Raw genomic sequence first — 22,346 nt, forward strand, 5'->3', positions numbered from 1 at the left:
GCAGCCGCGTTGCGGCTGGGAGTCACTTATGAAAAAGTGTAACGCTCGGTAACGTTACGATGAGTCACCGAAAGAGGCACGCGGGCATGGTTAGCCCGCCTAAGAGCGAGAGAGACAGACATAAAAAGTCGTTGTCACGTAAAACTTTCGCCCGTATACCGACTTTACAGGCAACCAATTATTTTTATTTTTGTTACATTTAAAGATCATCTAGAAAAATCTGCTTCTTCTAGAGTTTCAGTACCTATGTGAAGAATAAATTTCTGTGATAGAAATTTTGGTGTGCATTGTGGTTTGGGCATATTTAATGTAAAACCATATTACTTCACAAAATTAATTAAAATACGTCAAGCTAGAAGCTACCCGCCGCGGCCGCAGCGTAAAGCGTTGCCAATACTGGTAGGTACTGACAATTATTGTTTTTGTACACAAATACAGAATAAACATATAACCTTTTGAATCATCAAATCATACTTTATATCAATAGTAATAAAGTTTATAATCAAAAATATTCAAGAAATAGACAAACAACGGAGAATTCCCGAATGTTCGTTGAAACAACATGACACAAAATAAATCTTCCTAGTGGTGGAATGTCGTACCTTACCACTAATTGAACTCATCTAAACCACTGGGAAAATCCACCAGCCACTAAAACCAATATTTGTCCGCTAAATGGGGGAGCTAAACCACCCAGATCTAGTGGAAATTCCACTGAGTTGGCAACACTGGTCATCAGATTGAGGGTTGGATGAATCGTGAGTAGAGAACGCTCAATCGCGACTGCAACAAATTGTTTCAGCAGATTGTTGGTTGTGTTGAACCGTGAGTAGGGCCTTTTAGACTCACTTGATCGATAAAACGAATGTAAAACGAAAATAAATAAAATAATATATTGTAATCAAACACCCATTGATGGAAATAGATAACATTACCAAAGCTACATAATATAAATAAATAAAACACCCTAATATATTTTCAATACTGAACTTCTTTGTTGTTCCTACATTTTGTATTAATTGTGTCAGTTTCTCTGATTTCGGTGTGAGTTGAATTGTGTGAAGGATACTGGCTCAATCTAGTCATAAGATCAACTTGTAAGATTAACGCAAATTATGAAATATACAATATTAGAATTTCTCTCGATGAATTTTCAAATCTCTAGGATTGTATGTAACTTTCATTGTGTATTAGTATAATTATTATCTGTGTATTCATCAATCGATTACGACTATACTTACTCATTAGTGATTACACGCAAATTGATTTCAGTACAGCATTTATTTTTAAATTGTATTGCACAAAATGTACTTAGTAGTCAGGTGACTGTATGTGACGGAAGTGTCACTAATATTAATAATAATTAATGTATGTAAAATTAAACGTGTAGTAATGGATAATTCATAAAATTTGGTGATCTCATGAAGTAAAGATTGTAACTGTCACCCACACTACGTTCAATGCCATATATGCCAAACCTTTTTTACGCCGACTGCTAGAAATATACGATAAATTTACACATATTCTAAAAACCTGAAAATAAAAATATGATTACATTGCATGCTATAAAATAGATAATTATTACTTTAATTATATTATCTTATGACATTCAACTTTGGAAAAAAAAAACTAGTCGATTTACTATTTGGCGTAGAAAAGGCTTTTTAGACTTCGTAATCTTCATGATTGTGTTACATTCCAGCTATTATATTTATGTACTAGATAAATCTTTTCACTCTTTGTAGCTAGACTTCTTTTTACTACTGCTTTTTCTTATACGGCATTTCTTTTCTTATAAGCTAATCGTACTTATTTATTATTGGACTAGCTTCAAAGAGATTGTTTTTTTCCGTGTGATTTTATTGATTTGACAAGCTTTACTATTTTCCTAGACAACTAGTTTATGTATTCGATTTGTCTGCGTATAAAATGAGCGTGTTTGGTTTCGTAGCAATTACAATGTAAATATAGTCCCAATGTCGACTGAATGAAGACATCTAGAGTGCTTGTTATCCTCAGTTTAAGTATTGATTAAGATTTAACATTCATGTATCGATTTAGTTAAAACCATTAACAATTGCCAAAATTATGTGTACTTTTTTTTATTAATGTTGTTGTTTTTTTTTTCTTAATATAATTTTCTTAAATTATTGAAATATTTATTTTGGGACCAAATTAATTTATTATGTACCTACTTGCAATTTATTTATGTATTTGGGTGTGTTCAGATAAAAGATTTTTTATTTATAAATAATAAAGAAACCAAAGTCGAAATCAATTTGCCTTTTATTTTTCTACCCAACATGTTCGGGAAAAAATCAAACATCGAATTTGTTAAAAATGTATAAAATCTTGTTTAACTCTTCTTATTATTATTATGCCTTTTTGGCATTTGTAACACATTTTGTACATTTATCTTTACAAATGGGAATCAATAGCATTCAACTTTTAATACATTTATTCCTAATTTCTCATAAGCAAACCAAGATTATTATTTTTGTAACAATAATTGAAAAAAATATTTCTATGCTGCAGTGTAAGCTGTTGATTGTTGAATAAAAAATTGCCTAGCTTTTTTAAAGCCATAAATTAAAATGTTTCTTTCATTTCATGATAATCATAAATAAAGGTATTAGAAAATAAAAAACACTGTTCAATTAACCATTATTTTTAATCTTGGATTTCTTATTTTTTCGCTTTTTCTTTGCCTTCTTAGCTGGAGGTTGCTGTTCAGTTTTATTGTCCTCATCTTCACCATAGCTGACTGTAACAAAAGCACCAACTTTCCTTTTTGGAGGTTTTGGAGTATCTTCATTATTTGAGTCTTCACTGTTACTATCTTCATTCTCAACTTCTTCCTTCTCATTGTCATTTTCTTCATCTGTTTCTTCTTTTTTTATTAAATGACTTTGCCTATTTAGTGCAACACATGTGATTCGACATGCTGCATTGGCACAACAGATTTCTTTCAATTTTTTATCATCAACTGACCAAGCCTTTATTTCACCAGCACTTGATGCAGTGTACAGCATGTTGTTTTCAAAATGTACGCATTTTACTCGTTTTCTATGGGCAGGATATGTCTGTGCTTGTGTTTCAGATACACTTACACTTAAAATATTGCCATTTTCTAGTCCTACAAAGACTTGTTCATCAGTGGTCCATTGTACTGTTGTTGGTTTGGAATTGCATGTTATACGCTTTTCCAATCCTGCTTCACTTATTTTCCATAGGTCAACAGTTTGCTGCGAGACAAGGGAAAATCTATCCCCGCCTGGTGAGAACTTAATTTCTGTTGGTAATGTTATACCTTTACTAGCTAAATTGATGGTAAAAGCTGGTCTCCCTTTAATAAGATTCCATGTTCTTAAAGTTTTGTCTCCTCCTAAGCTAAGGACTAATTTGTCTGATGGATGAACTGCTATGGCTGTTACGGGTTGCCCTTAAAATAAAACAAAATAATTAAATGTGTTTAAAACAAACAAAAAAACCTTATTTGTACTGTACATTGTATAGTTTTACTAATTACAGTAAAATAAAGAATTAGTTTTTACCTCCATGGGCTTTTTTCCAAACTTTTTCGAGTTGCCAATTACCAGTTCTTGTCACAATTATAGAGCCATCATCACTCCCAGTTAGCAAGTGTGTACCACCATGTGTGAATGCTACTGCGTTTATTGTTCCATCGTGGTTCATAAGAACAGTATGCTCTTTTCGCGTTTTCAAATCTATGACGACAACTTTGTCATCAGTGCCACCAGATGCTAAAAATTTCCCGGCAATAGAAATACACCTTACAGAGGCAGTGTGTGAATGAGTGGCGAATGTTTGTTTTAATTTTGTTGCCTAGAAAAGATAATAAGATAATAATTAAAGAGTAAAATAAACATTACAACTGTTTTGGAACTTGAGGAGATTATTAAAGATACATCTTACCTCATCTTCAGGCCGTAAAGAGTAACCTAACAAAAATCCTTCATATGTTCCAACAATTAATTCATCCATTGCTGCTATTTTTAATATGTATTCAATTGATTAATTCTTTTTATAATTCAAATGTAATTCACACGCCTGAACCATGTTAAATGACAACATAACCTCGAAAGAGAATGACAATTGACATGACACAGGAGAATGACATTCTGTCAAACTCATTTTTTTTTTTTTTTTTTTAATATTTAATGGCCTGGTTACGAGACCTTTAAGCCAATTCTTATTTTTAATCACAAATGTTCAAGATATTTTTCCTTCATTTGTCCGTAATTAGATCGTTCCCACAGTGTTTTTTATGTATTTGTATAACGCACTATAACACTTTTTGTTTTTTAACAAATCACACAACTGGCGGCGGGAGGAATCACTTACGTACTCTACTATTTCACTTGCCAATACTAGTCTATGAAATATGAACATATGGTTTTGACAGTTGAAGAAAATATGGTTCATATCGGCGATCTTCTCATTACAGAAAGTGCATATATTGCTGTTAATTATGTTCAGTCTTGCAAGGTGTGCGGGTGCTTTATTGTGGCCAAATCTTAATCTATTGATTGTGGTGATAAACTCACGACTAGCTATATCCAGCTCATCATACCAAGGTCTTCTCTGTAAATCCTCTTGAATATTTCCATACCATTTTCCTTTAAATTTCTGATCCTCCTTCCAGAATTGTAACCACATACTATTTAACGAAACATTTACATCGTAATAATAATCAGTCATAGGAACATGTATCACATTTCTGACGTCAATAGCATTGACCCCTACATAAGCAGTTTTGTCCGCTATTTCGTTGCCCAGAATACCTTTATGCGAGGGAACCCACATAAATGCAACTGTAGCTCCTTTATTATGCAACCGCCATACAAAATCCTTAATAAAATAGATAATATAATTAGTTTTAAAATTAAGATTTACAAGTTTCAGACTATTTATAAGACTTAAAGAATCTGTTAAGATTAGAAAATATTTACAATTATTTACACAACTAATCAATTTTAAAGCTTCAAAAACTGCATATGCCTCTGCCGTATAAATAGAGCACTGTTGATGTAGAACAAAGCTTTGAGCAGTACCCCTTTGGGGATCATACACCGCACTTCTCACATAATCTGTACCTTTACTACCATCAGTGTAGATTGTATAATAGTTTTGGTTCTCTTCTAAGAATGCTAGAAAATCAGAATTGTTATCAATTGACCTAGATAAAATTGACATTGGATGTATAATACTATTGAATGAATGAGTGTAACATGACCAGTGAGATTGTTTTTTGACATTTGAACATTGAGATTTTATTTCCAGGAAAATATGGCACAAAGTTGGGCATATACCTTTTAGCAGATCATTAGGTGAAGTCAGTGGACCATCTGTGTTTATTAAATGAGGTGAGGTGATTTTATTTATAATAAGGAGATTATTTGATGATAGTAGTTTTAAACAATATCTTTTTGCAAGTTTGATTCGTCTCAATAACAGAGGCATAATATTTGTTTCAACTTCCATGGCCCTTATGGGAGTCGAACACATTGCCCCTGATATGATCCTCAAAGCTTTGTTCTGTATTATATCCAGTTTATGAGTATGAGTGCTATTTAAGTATGCCAAAGAACTATAATCAAAATGACTTCTGACTATGGATTTATATAAAATTGAAAGTATTTTGGGATCAGCACCCCATGCTACACCTGCTAGACATCTCAAAATGTTAACACCTTTTAATGCATTTCTAGATATATGTTTAATATGTTCTTCAAATGTGAGCTTGTGATCAATTATGATACCCAAGAATTTGTGGGACATTACTCTTGGAATAATATCACCATTAAAAACAACATTAATTAGTGGTGAATCCTTACCAAATAGCATAACACTACTTTTAGCAGCATTTATTTTTAAATTTAATTCGTGCTGATAGTAGTTACTCAACTGCCTTAAAGCAATGTTAACATTTTTAATGGCTGTGGTTAAATTCACATCTGAACTGTACAATGCTAAATCATCTGCGAACTGAAGTATATTTACATTTTTAGTATTTACATATTTACATATCTCACAAGTATACAAATTATATAATAAGGGTGATAAAGTTGCACCCTGCATAGTACCCTTTGACACAGTTCTGGGTCCATGTAAGATATTGTTATGCTTTACATATAATATTCTATTATTAAGAAAATCATAAATCCATTTACACAATTGTCCAGGTACACCTGCATTGCTTAAAACCTTCACCAGTATGCCAGGATCTACATTATCAAATGCACCTTGCACATCTAGAAATACACAAACTGTGTGTAATCTCTTGTCTTTTGCATTTTTCAGATCACTTATAAGAGAAACGAAACTGTCAGCACAACTTCGTCCTCTGCGGAATCCATATTGAACATGAGGGATAACACTATTTGATTCTGCATACCAATCAAGGCGAGTTTTCACCATGTTTTCAAATATCTTTCCAAGACATGACGACAGTGAAATTGGGCGATAGGAACTAGCCTGTTCAGGTGGTTTATCTTGTTTAAGTATAGGTAGAACACATTGAGTTTTCCATGAACTTGGTATTAACTTTTTATGCCAAAGATTATTAAGAACATTCAAAAATAAATTTTGTATTGATTCAGGTAGATGTTTAATCAATAAATATGGAAAATCGTCTAAACCAGGACTAGTATTTCTCCTAGATTGTAAACTCATTAGGAATTCAGACCATGAAAAAGGATCCAATAAAAATCGTGATTGCGGATTTTCATTATTAATATTAAAATAATTGTCTAATTGAACCCGGCCAGTCAAATTGGTGCTATCTGATAGTCTATCCAGTAGTGGTTGCACAAATTCATCTTTATATGACTTATTACTAATTCTGATATTCTTAAATCTTTTAATCAGATTCCAGATTTGACTGATGGGAGTAGTTCTATTGAAATTGTTACAGAAACTATTCCAGCTAATTCTTTTTTGTTCCTTGATAGTCCTTTTTTTTAAAGCATCTAATTTTTTATAGTTAATGTAATTATTAATGGTTGGATCATTTCTGTACAATTTCAATGCTTCATAAGATTTAATAACAGATTGTTCACAGATGCTGTTCCACCAGGGAGCTGGTGGTCTACTCCTGAAGTTGGTCCTGGTAAATCTAGGAATTACAATTTCTTTGAGTTTATCAAGCCGATTACAGAACTCCTCATAAGATTTCATCGGGTTCTCTGCACTGACTATCATGTCTTGGAAGACTGAATGTGAGGTTTCTGCATAATGAGTCCAATCAGTTTTGTTATATAAAAATTTGTCAACATGTTTATTGATTGTGTATCTTTCAATGCACATAGTAATGTCTGTGATGGTTGGGTAATGATAACTACCCATAGGATCATCATACACAGACCACTCACAAAGTGGGGCCAATTCGGGGCTAATAAAACTGACATCTATTGCTGAAGGATTGCGTGTAGGATAATTTACAGTAGTGAAGCTACCATTATTCAAAATACACAAATCATATTCATCAATTATATCATACAAGTTTTGACCACGAGTTTTAGTAGATAGACATCCAAAAGCAATATGGTGTGCATTGAAATCACCACTCACAAAAAGAGGTTTTGGTAAATCTCTTATAATATTGCGCAATCTATTCATTCTTATATGTCTGCTTGAGGGAGGGCAATACACACAGAGAATAGATAGTGTAGTATTTTCTGTATATAAACTTATTGCTATATTTTGTATATCTTCATAAAAAGAGGTATTTAAAACATTGTATTTCAAATGTTCCTTAACTAATATTCCCACACCATTACGAGCATTTTTAGAATTTCTGTTGTAAAAATTGTAATTAGAAATATGAAATGATTGATGATCTTTCAACCATGTCTCATTCAATAAACATATATCAATATCTTTTTCATTTAAAAATTTTATAAGAAGAGGTTTTTTGTGATTTGCACCTTGGACATTGAATTGCGCAATACGTAAAGAGGGAGTTCTATGAGTACTTGTATCCATTATGTTGACAAATTTTTAATGAGGACATCTTTAATTAATGAAGAAGTAATTGGTTCGTTATCACTTTTATTGCCTATTTGGACCAGTGTGTGTACTAGGGCCATAAGCACATCACTGTTTCCAATGATTTGGGATTTTATATCGTGAATATTTACATTCTTTAATACAGGTTTAATATTTACAGACTTATTTACAGGTTTTTGTACAATATTTACATTTTTATTTACAGGGATGCCACGTGATGGCAGAGAAGGGAAGTCAGAACTTTCTTTTGTTTTAGCAACACTAGCATAGGTAATTTTATTTTTCTTCTCTAATATTTTATTCATTTTAATAGGACATACTTTAGAAATAGCTAAATGAGGTCCACTGCAATTCACACAGCAAATCTCATCTGGTCTATTGCATTCTTTATATGAGTGATCACCTGAACAGATTGAACACCGCTGTTTGCCATTACATATATTAGCAGAATGATTAAATTTAAAACATTTGTAACATTGTTGAAGAGGAGGAATATAATCAAAAACTCTATATGAGAATAAATCATATTGTACGTTCTCCGGTAAGGAATTTGTCAGAAATGTGATACTGACAGTTTGTGTTCCTACTAACTCGTGTCCTACTTTTTTCATAAATCGCCTAACTGCAATTATTTCATATACTGAGGTTAACTTTGTAAACAATTCTTTATTTGATAGATTAGTTGGTACGAATCTGATTATACCGGTCTTTTCTATTTGCGCTGCTGGAATGTATGCTTTGATGTTGTATTTTTGCAGAAAGTTGCCGTGGTTGAGAAAATTGTTAGCAGTGTTGTGCTGGTTGAAAATCACAACTATTTTATTGGCGCTAATACGCCTCAGTGCCACCACACCTTTTATATTGTTAAATATATGATTTAAATAAACTGGACTTTTATTTCCTATTCTTTCTTCTTTGTTGTTACTTTCCACATATACTTTGAATTGCATGTTAATGTTACTTTCCGGATAAAGTCTTTTATAATTTGGTTTACGGAAAGGTAGAAAAGAAGAGTCACTCTCACCACCGCCGCCAGTACCCGAAACATCTCGATCTTCAGGATGTCGTGGTCTCTTCTTAGAGGTGGGCGGGTTATCGCCGCCCCCCTCATTTCCATCCATTTTTTATGAATACACTATATTAATGTTATAATTTTAAACTTATTTACACTTATTTATAAAGAAATCGTATTTAATTTAATTTAAAGTTCAAAACTATGAACCGCGCTTTTTCAAATTCCCGCCAGAATCTGTCAAACTCAAACTCGTACCTATGTGACATCAATCAACCTGTACAAAAATCCACAGGTAAGTAATACATCTAGGTAAGAAAATCTTTTGTCGCATAAACATTCGTGCACACGCGCATTTTACGTAATGCTCGTCAATCATCTCGAATTTTTATGTAAGCAGCATTCAAATCTATAGTTCAGAGGTAATTTTCACTACGTAATTTATGTACAGAATGCGCATGGTTGTTTTAGAATAATTATGTCTAATGTGTTAATTTATACAATAAAATTAAATTATAAACCACTTGTTTACAATTATTAAATAAATTCAATTCGGGAAGATTTAGACTAAATAACATATAGGTAATAAATTCAATTCTAAGGTAGACCGTAGCTCTTTTTCTAGAATTAATTCGTAGAATCACTACATACCTAGTTTAAAACAAAGTCGCTTTCCATGTTCCTATGTCCCTTTGTTTACTTAAAAGTTAAATCTTTCAAACTACGCTACGGATTTTGATGCGGTTTTTTATAGGTAATAGACAGAGTCACAGAGAGTAATTCAAGAGGAAGGTGTATATAATTTATTAGGTTTTAGGCCGCGTTTCCACCTGCAAGAAAACTTCCGCGAGAAATGTCCGACAGTCTGTATGACAGCAACTTACAAGTCTTCTTGCAGGTGGAAACGCGGAATTAGACTTGCAAGTTGCTGTCGGACATTTCTCGCGGAAGTTTTCTTGCAGGTGGACAGGCGGCCTTAGACAAAGTGGGCGAAGCCCGCGGTCGCGCCCGGGCGGTGAGCTAGTTAATTATAATTATATAATATCTGCATTATATTATATAGTCTACAATAATGCTACAGACAATAAATAAAAAACAGTTTTGACAACGTCAAGAGAAGAAGCTTTGATTTGATTCCTGTTTTTCAGAGAAAGTTCTTATTTTTATCCAATTAAACATAAATTACAATATTTTAAAGGAGATATTTAAATTAAAAACATTTGCTGTGGTGGGCGAAAAGATATTTCCATTCTGGTGAGCGATTATATACTTAATCACAGTGTTGATTATGAAGTAATATTCTTAGCAGCTATCGATCTTTATAGTTTTCGTTTATCATTTTACTGTATAGGATTCCCAAAAGAGGACTTATTTAGACATTTACAAGATGGATTTGGCGGAGACAATGAAGAACGTATTGGCTAAGAGTAGCGGGAGTGGAACCACTGCAGCGAGCGGATCGAGCTCGGCGGCGCCACACGGTGCTGAGGGCTACGTAACCGAAAAGCTTTACATGCTTTTGCAACTTTATTTACAAAATAAAGGATGGAGCCCCAGTATAGAGTTATTACAGTGTTTCAGTGATCTCAAAGAGTCTTCCATGCTTCCAAGTGCAACTTATTTACAGTGGGTTCACATTTTTATTACATTTTTAAAATTAAATTCATTAACTTTGATCAGATAGCTGATAAAAAATATTTCAATAGATTATTACTATTAACTATGTTTTTTTGAATCCCTCAGTTGTTCTCATGCTTTTTACTTTTTTAGATGTGATGTATATTTTAGCTAAGCTTGTCATCAGTAAATTTCCAATAAGAAAGATTTTGGATAAATCTAAACAAAAATACACATATGAAATATTTTTAATACAAAATCTGTGTTATAAATATTATTTTCAGAATGATGGCCTCAAGGGTAGGATTAGATGCCCAGGGGCGTCTCATATATAGAGAAAATGGCAAGATAATCTTACCATATGAGCATTTTGCTAATGCTGTGATGTTAAAACACATGAATGGTCCACATGGCTTGCATCTTGGATTAGAAGCCACTGTACGAGCTGTAAGTTACAACCTATACTTTTTAATAAATAAAAAAAAAAAAACATTAAACCTATATACAACTTAAAATAAATAACTTATTTTCAAGGTGGTAGAATCATATACAATTGGCAGAGAACAATTTGGTATGGAAAAAGAATTTATAGTTGAAGTGGTACAAAATTGTCCAAACCCAGCTTGCCGGTACTATAAGAATCAGTTGGAAATGACACAGAAATCGATACAACAACATTTATCTCAGCAACCCACTTACATACCAGGTATTTATACATTGTTTATTAATTTTTGCATGTATCACTTATGCATTTAGATGGTCTATTGATGAATATTACTTTAGAAATTCTAATAGGCATCACATTAAAAAAAAAATGTGTAAACTTTTAATAAGTTAATTATAAACCAATTCAGTATTCAATAATAGTTAGTACCTAATTAAGTTTAAAGACACACTCATACTGAATATTACTTAAAAAAGATGCCTGAAAAGAAAATTATTTAAAATCTGCTCTTTTGTAATGTGAAAGAAACACAAATACACAATCAAACACACGTCACATTTTCAAAAATATTCCATTCCAGACGCAGGCAGTTCAAACCTATCAGACAGCCAGGCGGTGGAGCGGCTGCTGCGCGGCGCGGCGCTGCCGCAGGACTACCAGCTGCCGCTCGCGCCGCACCTCGCCGCTCTCAGTGAGTTGTTAAGTAAAAATCGCTTTTATTACTATTATATTATTGTGTATATAATATTATGTATGTTTGTTTTAGATAATATAGGAAAATTATTGTCATAATGTTGCTGATTTCTTTATATTGTTTTTGGTTAATGTATGAATTAATGATACTTTTAAAACAAAGGACAATACATTTACACTTAAAATTGTTGACTTATGAATAGAATTGTAATTTGAGTTGAAAAAGAAATTTCGATGTATAATAATTGCATTTTTACTTTTGAAATGCTAATGTTGATAGTAATCAGAAATTATTATTCGTTGTAGCAAATTTGGCGGGTGACAAGTCAGATAGACGTACAGCAGACAAGTTGTCGCAGCATCAGCAAATGTTGCTGCAACATCAGAACAGGTCCCTGGGCCATCAGTCCTCTATCGACAAATATTCTACGCGTTCTTCTCAGTCCAGTTTGGATTCAAAGTCCAAGCACCATTACAGTGATGATCATAAGCTCACAGATTTTCTAAGGTAAGAGTTGGTAACGGAGAATGTAATATAGTTTGGAATTTTTGATATTGTTGAGATCGTTTTTTTTGTATTTATACGTTTGCCAGCTGAATCATGTACAATGTACATATTTAAATGAACAGAGCAGACATAGAAATCGTTCGTATTTTTTTTTTTTTAATATACAGGGTGTTTTTTCAAACAGTATTAATATTTTTACAGAAGGTTCAGAATCGATAACATAATCGAATATTGAATAAAAAATGAGTATTATAAATTGTAATTTTTATACATTTTAATTCGACAGAGCAAATCTGGAAAGTCTCGAGTCGCTCTCCGGCAGCGAGCGCAGTGGTGGTGCAACAGGCTCGAGTGGTGCGGGGTCGGCGGGCGGGCAGGAGCGCGTGGTGCGCGCGTTCGCGGAGCTGGCGCGCAACCTGCAGCGCATGCGGCCCTGCGTGCGCCCCGCCATGTGCAAGCCGTACGGCAAGCAGAGCGAGCAGCTGCAGAAGAGTGAGTGTGACACACACACAGCGCGGAGCTGCACGTACAGTCACGAGCAATAATATATGCCTAGGGGGCGATGTGCAAAAATATCTGTCACTAGAATAAATTCAATAATATCTGTCTGCCCGTATACAGCAAAAATATCTGACATTAGTAGGCAACATAATAAAGTGGCATCACAATAATGTGACGAAAATGTACAGCAAATAATTGTGACAACCTCTCACGGCATAAATATGTGACATCAACTAGGTGGCAATAATATCTGACACTATTTCATATTTCTGTATTTTGCATCGATTCCTCACGAAAAGCATAAATATGTGACATCAACTAGGAAGCAATAATATCTGACACAATTTCATATTTCTGTATTTTGCATCGATTCCTCACACAAAGCATAAATATGTGACACAAACTAGGTGGCAATAATATCTGACACAATTTCATATTTCTGTATTTTGCATCGATTCCTCACGAAAAGCATAAATATGTGACATCAACTAGGAAGCAATAATATCTGACACAATTTCATATTTCTGTATTTTGCATCGATTCCTGACACAAAGCATAAATATGTGACACAAACTAGGTGGCAATAATATCTGACACAATTTCATATTTCTGTATTTTGCATCGATTCCTCACACAAAGCATAAATATGTGACACCAACTAGGTGGCAATAATATCTGACACAATTTTATATTTCTGTATTTTGCGTTGATTTCACACAAAAAGCATAAATATGTGACATAAACTAGGAAGCAATAATATCTGACACAATTTTATTTTCAATTTAATATTGAATTAATACAAAATATAAATTTTATTTTAACTACGTTGTTTTAAAACATTATTACCATATTAATTAATATGTGCCGTCGTTGTATACTACATATTGTATGTCTAGATATTATATCCTACTAGCTTAACACCCGCGGCTTCGCCCGCGTTTTCAAAGAAAAACCCGCATAGTTTCCGTTCCTGTGGGATTTCCAGGATAAAAGCTCTCATAAGCGTTAATCCAAGTTACCTTCTATGTGTGTGCCAAATTCCATTGTTTTGCCTTTTATTTGTGTGAAAGAGGAACAAACATCCTTACATGATACGAACTTTCGCATTTATAATATTAGAAGGATATCATATCATGACAAAATTAAAGTATTCATATACTTATATGAATACCCACTTGGGTAGATCTATTTTATTTGAAGGTTCAGTGTAACCTTCGTGTATTATTTAGAAATTGTTTTGTTATATTTGACGTTAGCGGCGTTTGACACCTTTGACACGATTGCTCCGTTATTCATTTTCTTTTACCTATAATATTGCTATTATTTTATTGAGTATCGAAAATTATGGCAAGTTAACATATTTCATTTAAATAAATTATCGTAATTTCATTTAAATAAAAAATATTTACAAAATATAATGTGTCTTTTCTTCATATTCTTACCCCAGCAAAATACAAAACACTAATTCAATAAAAAACGTTTCGCCTTTTTAAAATCCTATCCAATTTTATCCTACTAGTCCTACTATAATCCTACTTCCTATCCTACTAATCTATTATTATAAATGCGAAAGTTTGTGAGGATGTGTATGTGTGTGTCTGTTACTCTTTCACGCAAATACTACTGAACCGATTACAATGAAATTTAGCAGACATATAAAGAGTAACTTGGGTTAACAAATAGGATAGGTTTTATCCCAAAAATCCCACGGGAACGGATACTATGCGGTATTTCTGTGAAAACGCAGGCGAAGCAGCGGGCGGAAAGCTAGTGTCACATATTTATGCTTTTTGTGAGGAATCAATTATATTTTACAATACAGAAATATAAAATTGTGTCAGATATTATTGCCTCCTAGGTGACGTCACATATTTATGTTTCGAGAGGTTATCACAATTATTTGCTGTAACATTTTCGTCACATAATTTTGATGCCACTTTATTATGTTGCCTACTAATGTCAGATATTTTTGCTGTATACGGGCAGACAGATATTATTGAACCCGTTCTTATGACAGATATTTTTGCTAATCTGCAAATGGTAATATATTTATGCTTCTGACTGTACATACATATACCGGCATTTTACACAGCGGCAGCAGCGCGTGGTACACACATACCGGCACTTTTTTAAAAGTGGAACATACTTTTGCAAATACTCAAGGACATTGATTTATTATTGGACACCTATTGCATCAGTGGTAGATATCAGTTGGTATTGAACAAACTCTACTAGTTGCTGTCGAAACGCTTTCAGTAATAGTGGATTAATGCACAACAACATTCGCGAGGGAACCCCTCGTCTCCGAGCCAAGTGCAACCTAGAGCGGCACGGCGGTCTGCCATCTCTACGCTCCTGGGGGCGACGTGATTGGAACACGTCTTACGCCGCCTATTTTTATTATAGACCCCTATTTTTATTTTTATTTTATTTTATTTGTATAAGAACATAACAGTCATACATGATTTAATATAATTATTTTTATTCTATTCTTCGCCCTGCGCCTTCGACATATACAGGCATATATACATAAACAACACATGCGCAAACATACACAATACACATACACTTATACAGGCTGTCCCACCGTCGGTGAACTAAGCTCAATGGGACTTTCAGTTTTACATATACATACTCAATATGTGAAAGTATTTTTAATAAAATTCCAGACGCATTTTTTTCCTTTAAGTAAAGTATAAGTATTTTTATTTATATTTATTTTCAGTTCTTCTGGACACAATTCAACTAGTTCAGTCACTTCGGAGCTATTTGCCGCCACCACATATCCAAGTTACGTCTTGGAAGAACGACGACAAGTTACGGTGAGCTTTATTTTCTTTTACATTTAAAATTAATAGCCATCACACTAACATGAATATACTTACATGTTTAAATTTATTATTTTTATGTAAATGTTTTTAAATGTACGGTACATAATACATATGTCTGATCAAAAAATTGTAATCAAATAATGATTTTAATAATGATTATTCAAAGTCATTAGATATTAAAATATAAGAATGAATTCTATAGATATCTAATTTAAAAAAATATTATATAATTATTAGGGTGCTTTTCCACCAGTAATACGCGAGAATGTGTAGTAAGGAATGTGTTTGTAAATAACCAATCATATCGCTTCATTTAATTTGAAGTTATAGCGATAGTTTTGGTTATTTACAAACACAATTATCTCTTCACATCCTCGCACATTATTTGTGGATAAGCACTCTTATAAATTTTATTCTATCGAAACAACGTACAGTAATTTAAATATGATTTTCTATTTTCAGCTCGAATAACATGGATGAATTGGAGAGTCGTAAAATAGTGAGTGGCAACTAGCAGTCGGACGGTGATTGAAGTGTTCCCAGTACATGACAATGCTTTATATTGTGTATCTTGTGTTTTATTTCTACTTTTGGCCACTGTGGAGTTTTTGTCGTTTCTCGAAATTAGTATTATTCGTATAACCTTTCGGCCAGTTATACATGTATTCCTATTGTATCGACGTTATGTGTTAATTATATCATCCAAATTATTTTATGTTATCAATATAGATAATTAAGATTTATTTGAGTATTCTCATTGTTTATGGTTATTTTATTATTTCAATTATATTGTATAGCGATACAAATATTATTGTATGCTTGTCTATGTTTTGTTATAATCTGTTTTACGCGGGAATCCGTATCTGATCATTTACATTTTGTATTTTTTATGTTGTGTTGGTGTTTATATGTTTAGATACTTTCTTAATATTTAAGTATTTATTTATTTGCTTCTATATATTTTATGAAGCTTTTGTGTATGTAGTATATTCAAATACACTTTTATATAAAGCTATTTTACTTGCGTAAAAGTAATCTCATTAAAGTATCTTATGTGCATTATTTACACTGTGATAGAAGTGTAATAGTTATAGTGTGGTAGTATTGTGTAAGGTTTTCTTAACTTTAAGTATTTTTAGGTTAATAATACCTATATAACAGACGAGCGAAAGTTTTAAATTATATGTGTGCGAAGGATTTGTGTTCGTGTTTTGGACTGATTTTGACAAAATTTCTCTGGTAAATTTTACAGTGAAAGACAAAATCTGTATTGTATTAGAAACAAAATTATTGTAACAATATTGTTTAAAACTTTCGCTTCTGTTCTATATATCTATTGAGAATATTTAAAATTATATTTGGCGAATTTTTTTTATAGGAATTCAAAGATGTGCTTTTACACAAGTTTTAAATTGATGTCGTCGCTTTCATATGTTAATAACACTACGAAAACTCACAATATGAAGGATGTAGGTGTTATTGAAACTGATATTTTAATGATTTTCGTCAATTTTTTACAAATAGGTTAGCCTGGTTCATGACTATGTATTTGTTTAAACTTTAAAGTATTACGATGTGTTAAGATCGGTGGGTGTTTGATGAAATTTAGTCAGTAAAATGGAAATTTGCCATGTCTTGTCTCGTGATGTATTGAATAGTATCGTATTGAAGACTGCAAGTAAACACGCGTAGGTTAGAAGGCTAACGCTGTATATAATAAAGTTGTGTGTATGTATAATACATGTTTATCGTGTAAAATATTTAGGAGAGATATTTTTAATTAATTTACAATTCGAAACGGTTTATTTGTAATTCACAAAAATGTATTTTATTTAGCTATTTTGTTTTTTTACTGTACATTTATCTTTATTCAAACCCTATATTATTGTTTGGTTTATATTTTATTACCCGATTTTACAGCGATATATCATGTATGTTAATGATAAGTAATTACTAGTTGTAACGCTTGCGTCTTGCTTTTATCTTCCAAAACATCACGTTATATGAAAATATCGTGAGCTCGTTAGTGCAATAATAAGGCAAAGCCTAAATAAATTTTTTGTATCTTAGGAATGTAAGTCATGAATCGAAAGTAAGAGAAACGAGTGCATTGGTGAGGTTGTAACTGTTAAATATTGGTCTCGGTATGTGTATTTGATAATTTTACCATCACATATATTATTCGTCACATTTTATAGTTCAGGATACATCGCCCATTTTCGCCCATATTTGAGAACCATCAAATCAAAAAATTTTATCCTTGTTATCTCTGTTAGCTACCACAATCGAGAGTTTCGTACACGAAAATTATTCGGTGTCTCATCAAAATAAAGCTACAAACGGAAAATCAGCTTGAGAGTAGTCACTTGCAAAAATGGGCGATGTATCATGAACTATTATTAGTTAAGTTAATTTTTTGTACATTTTAGAAAATTTATAATAACCACGGGGCAAATGTTCGATTATTGTAGCCAAATAAATAAGGAGGCTTTAGTAATCTAACACTAACCGCCTAGATTAAGGTACTATCAGTAACTTGAAGTATTATTATGAAAAATCACACGAATCTCTCTGTATTAATATGAATATTTCTAGTCAAAATTTCGTTTTTATTTGAATTGGCATTTTTAACGTATTATATATTGAACATATCAGTTGTATAGAAACTGTGTCATTTGTAGATATGATTTAACTTGATCTCGCACAAAGTATCATTTCCGAACCGAATATATGTTGAGTTTTTTTCTTTAGCCAGTGTACATGTGCTATAATTTGGTGTAGCGATCATAAATATATACATTATCATTAGTGATGCAACGAATACTACTTTTACGAATACGAATACGAATACGAATATCAAACATACTATTCGGCGAATACGAATACGAATACGAATATCTCGCCTTGGTAATAAAAGACTTATTTATTTAATGAATGCTTACTCTTCTAATAATTAAAATTTACAAAAGGCAAATTTTTATTTAAAAAACTTAAAATTCGTAGATTTTCTGGTTTTAGGCGATTTTTTTTAGTCTGAATGTTTCCAGCCGTTGAAAAAAGTCTTTCCGAAGCGACTGTACATGGTTTCAGTGAAAAATATTTTTGGGCGAGTTTTTTCTGACTTGGAAAATGGACATCTTCTCGCCAAAAGGCCAGTGGATCAGCAGTCTCTGCACACGTCATATTTTAACGCGCGATTTTTAAATCTGTAGTAAATAGAGTTGCATACAAAAATATTCGTTTTTAAATATTCGTATATTCGCCGAATACGAATATTCGGTAAATGACTACTACTATTCAGCGAATACGAATATTCATATTCGTATTCGTTGCATCACTAATTATCATCCATTGGATATTTGTTTTAGTACGTTTGTATTTAGCTTTTATATAAGTTCTGTTCTGTTATCAGTTAGGTAACAAAGCCTAGTGTTGTATTCAACATTTTATTTCTTAGGTCTCTAAACAGTGTGTTCTTCCCTATAAATCTTATATGATCTGGCATCTGGAAACACTAAAACTGTGATAAATTGTAATTAGTACACTTTATTGGCTTTATTTTTGGTCTTAATTTTTATGTCAAAATTATTCATGTATTATATTTTAGATGTAACTTTAATTGTATTTGGCCTTGCCATGTAATTTATGTCGTTTAAATTTAAAAATGTAAAACAGTGAAAGCAGCGCTTAAAATAAATAAATGGATTGATTTCATTACTTCTTTTATTTCTGTGTTCAAACCTTTTTTGTCCTTCCTTGGTAAATTGAACGAAAACTGCATGATCATTTTTAGGAACGATGCATAACCAACAATAAGAATATACAAAGATAAGGAGAAAAATAAAAATTTGTTTACTCGGTAAAATTTTCCACCTATACGTTCGCTCGCTCGGTGGTTATAAAATCACTCAATCGATATGTTCTGTCCTGTGGTTCTATCATTTGACCAAACATTCAGACCAAACGAACATAGAGCTAGAGCATTCTTTCGTAATCTGTATCCGAAAAATCGTATTCAGTGTTGTTTAGTATAAGAAGATTGCAGTCTCTTCGAAAGCATTAAAAACCACGATGAATGCTCTACGCCTGTTTACACTAAAAGAATTTGACGTAGTGGGGTTAGAATGAACATTCGCTCGTTTGATCTAAATCACAGAATAATAACTAGTAGTACTATCTAAATGTACCGTGATGCAAATCTTTCGCTGCTCGGCACACGCGCACTGCAGGTTTACGAACAACGTACACACTGCGCGTTTTTCGTAACAATACTTGCAACGCTTACAGTTACGGCCCGCTATTGAGTCTATGGGTCAGCTGATACCGATACGCGACGATACTGGAAGAGGCCAGAGATTTCGGGATGCGCCAACGTCGCAAGGTGCATAGTAAAATCCCAGTATTACAATTAAAATCGTTGGCAACGCACCGCAGCGCCGCGCGGCGTCTCGAGGCGGAGCTCTGCGTGGTGCGACGTATTCTAAATTCTCAAAATGAAATGTGCATATTTTCGTGTAGAAAAAAAATGTTGTGTATTGAGTCGCTCATAGCGTCGTGTCTCGCTGTGAGCTGACCCTAAGAGCACGCTATTCACTTATAAACACTGTTTGATTGGAGCGTAGAATTCATGCACTCTGTCGCTTAGTAGCAAGAGTCGCTATCTCTATTACATACATATTTGTTAAACTGTTCTTGGTGCTTGAATATCAAAGCCTGAGTACTATTTTATAGGACATTCATATGAAGGAGAATTTGAAATCATCGTTGTTTTAAGACATTTAAAAATTTCGATACCATCTCAAACTTTCATTAAGTAGTCTACATTTTTAATGGGCAACAGCAATATTATAATACATAATATTTTGAATAAAGGTAATAATTTGAAACTTTAATGATTTTTTTACTTGTTACGTGTTACAGAATTACAGATTAAGGTAACTTGCTCTATTTGCCCCACATTGAGTTAGCTCATGATGTCCGTATATACATAGTAGTCTTTGCTCATGATAAAATGTTATGTAAAAAGGGAAAAATAACAGGAAATAATACACAATGTTCATTTTGATATTTTTTATTACACTTAAACATAATTGAAAAGTACAAAGATAGACAAATAACATCATGATAAAATTACAACATACACTTAAGTAGAAATTTAATCTATTATGAAAAATTAAAAGGAGATGTTTCATTTTGAACACACTGAAATGCAAATGACTTATAAATATTGTATGTATAAAACAAATGCATATATGAACTTAAATAATAATTATTTTAAATAAATATAATTATGTATAGGATAGGAACAAATTTAAAATTATAGGTACGTATTGCATTATTTAAAATAACGAGGTATAAACTGAAACATCCCCTTTGCACACATTTTCTGTTACATTTTCAAAAATTGCTATAACCGTAAACCGAATCATTTCACATTTTACAGTTTTTACAACATCAAAAGCATAAATTCATAAGATCAACCAAATGGAATTACCCACGCTAATATAGACAAAGATAAATTGCAAGCATTTTAAAACAATACTATTTTGGAAAATTTCGTTGTCATATAGAAGCGATGAGATATTTAATAGTTATAAAATTTATGATCTAAGGAATGATTATAAAGTTACGTATAAAGTAATTTTCATAATAAACCGCATACATCGTTTATGGGAATTCAAAATTCCCTTAAACATTTGGATAATATTCCAAATAGCAAACGACACTTAGATACATTTAAAAAACAGATATACACTTTAAAAGACACATAAGTACACTAGACATTAATAAAATACTAATTTAGCCACCAGTGTCACAATTGACGATTATTTTTAATTAAAAATGATTGAATCATTATTAAGTATAACCTTTTAAAGTTCAAAAATTCAAGTTATGTATTGTTATGAGAAACAAATCTTTGTTTTAGGTTTTCGTGAAAAAAGTTTAAACATACCTAGGTATTTGAATTCTTCTAAGTAATTTCAGGTATTGATGAAAAAAATATAGATATTTTTAAGATGCGTCAATCGAATAGATGATATTGAGGTAGAATTCATTAGATTTCTATAGGGAACTTTATGAAAAAGGTTTTCAATTGCTTTTTATTTTTGTGAGTAAAATACTGTTGACATGGAATGTGATCTACAAATTGGAAAATTATAATTATTTATGGGGAAAATACATTAATATTGTATTTTATTAATTTCTTATTGATCGTATCTACATAATATAAGGTTTATTTTAGAATAAGTGCCTTGGCTGTAGATTTTAAACAGGTTTTCTATGAAAAGCTGGTAAGTTTTATTCAATTTGTGACCTAGTTTATGTATCTATTTAATAATTTATGAAGTCAGTTACTTTATAAAGTATATGAGTATTGAAATATGCATGACTTATTCACAGAATACGTTTGTACATAATATATTATATTAAATTGTATGTATAATTGGTCTTAATTACTTTAATAAATCTTCAAATCTCAATATCTTAAAATAATAAGAACCATAAGCCTGTGCGTTGTACACCATTTAGTGTTTAAACACACTCCTTCACGAGTTCACAACATTTAAGTAAAATTTATGAACATTAATCCTATTAATCCATAAATAGTTCTGTATTGTGGCGTGACGTCATCAGATAAACTAGTTTATTTCCGTTTTATTCATTGAATTATAAACAAATGTTTCGATCTATAAGGTACTCTCTTGT

The 22,346-nt window shown here is 32.1% G+C and overlaps 2 protein-coding genes across 3 annotated transcripts; one reads left to right on the forward strand and one right to left on the reverse strand.

The window, feature by feature from the left end:
• Positions 1-2,652: 2,652 nt before the first annotated feature.
• On the reverse strand, positions 2,653-4,111 carry LOC123694232 (p21-activated protein kinase-interacting protein 1-like). Its single transcript, XM_045639607.1, has 3 exons — positions 3,937-4,111; positions 3,555-3,846; positions 2,653-3,442 (listed from the first exon to the last, which is right to left on the reverse strand). The coding sequence occupies exons 1-3, from the start codon at positions 4,003-4,005 to the stop codon at positions 2,658-2,660; spliced, it is 1,146 nt and encodes a 381-aa protein (XP_045495563.1). The 5' UTR covers positions 4,006-4,111; the 3' UTR covers positions 2,653-2,657.
• Positions 4,112-10,157: 6,046 nt separating this feature from the next.
• Positions 10,158-17,827, forward strand: LOC123694428. Of its 2 annotated transcripts, none has more exons than XM_045639863.1 (9): positions 10,158-10,297; positions 10,395-10,669; positions 10,945-11,107; positions 11,195-11,366; positions 11,686-11,808; positions 12,105-12,306; positions 12,593-12,798; positions 15,533-15,629; positions 16,101-17,827. In XM_045639863.1, exons 2-9 carry the CDS (start codon positions 10,431-10,433, stop codon positions 16,150-16,152), a joined length of 1,254 nt encoding a protein of 417 aa, XP_045495819.1. In that variant the 5' UTR covers positions 10,158-10,297; positions 10,395-10,430; the 3' UTR covers positions 16,153-17,827. The 2 variants fall into 2 exon arrangements, with proteins under 2 accessions (XP_045495819.1, XP_045495820.1); XM_045639864.1 differs by having other exon boundaries at positions 11,686-11,796.
• Positions 17,828-22,346: the final 4,519 nt, after the last annotated feature.

Source organism: Colias croceus, chromosome 9 (genome assembly GCF_905220415.1).
Source record: "Colias croceus chromosome 9, ilColCroc2.1".
NCBI classification, from domain to species: domain Eukaryota; kingdom Metazoa; phylum Arthropoda; class Insecta; order Lepidoptera; family Pieridae; genus Colias; species Colias croceus.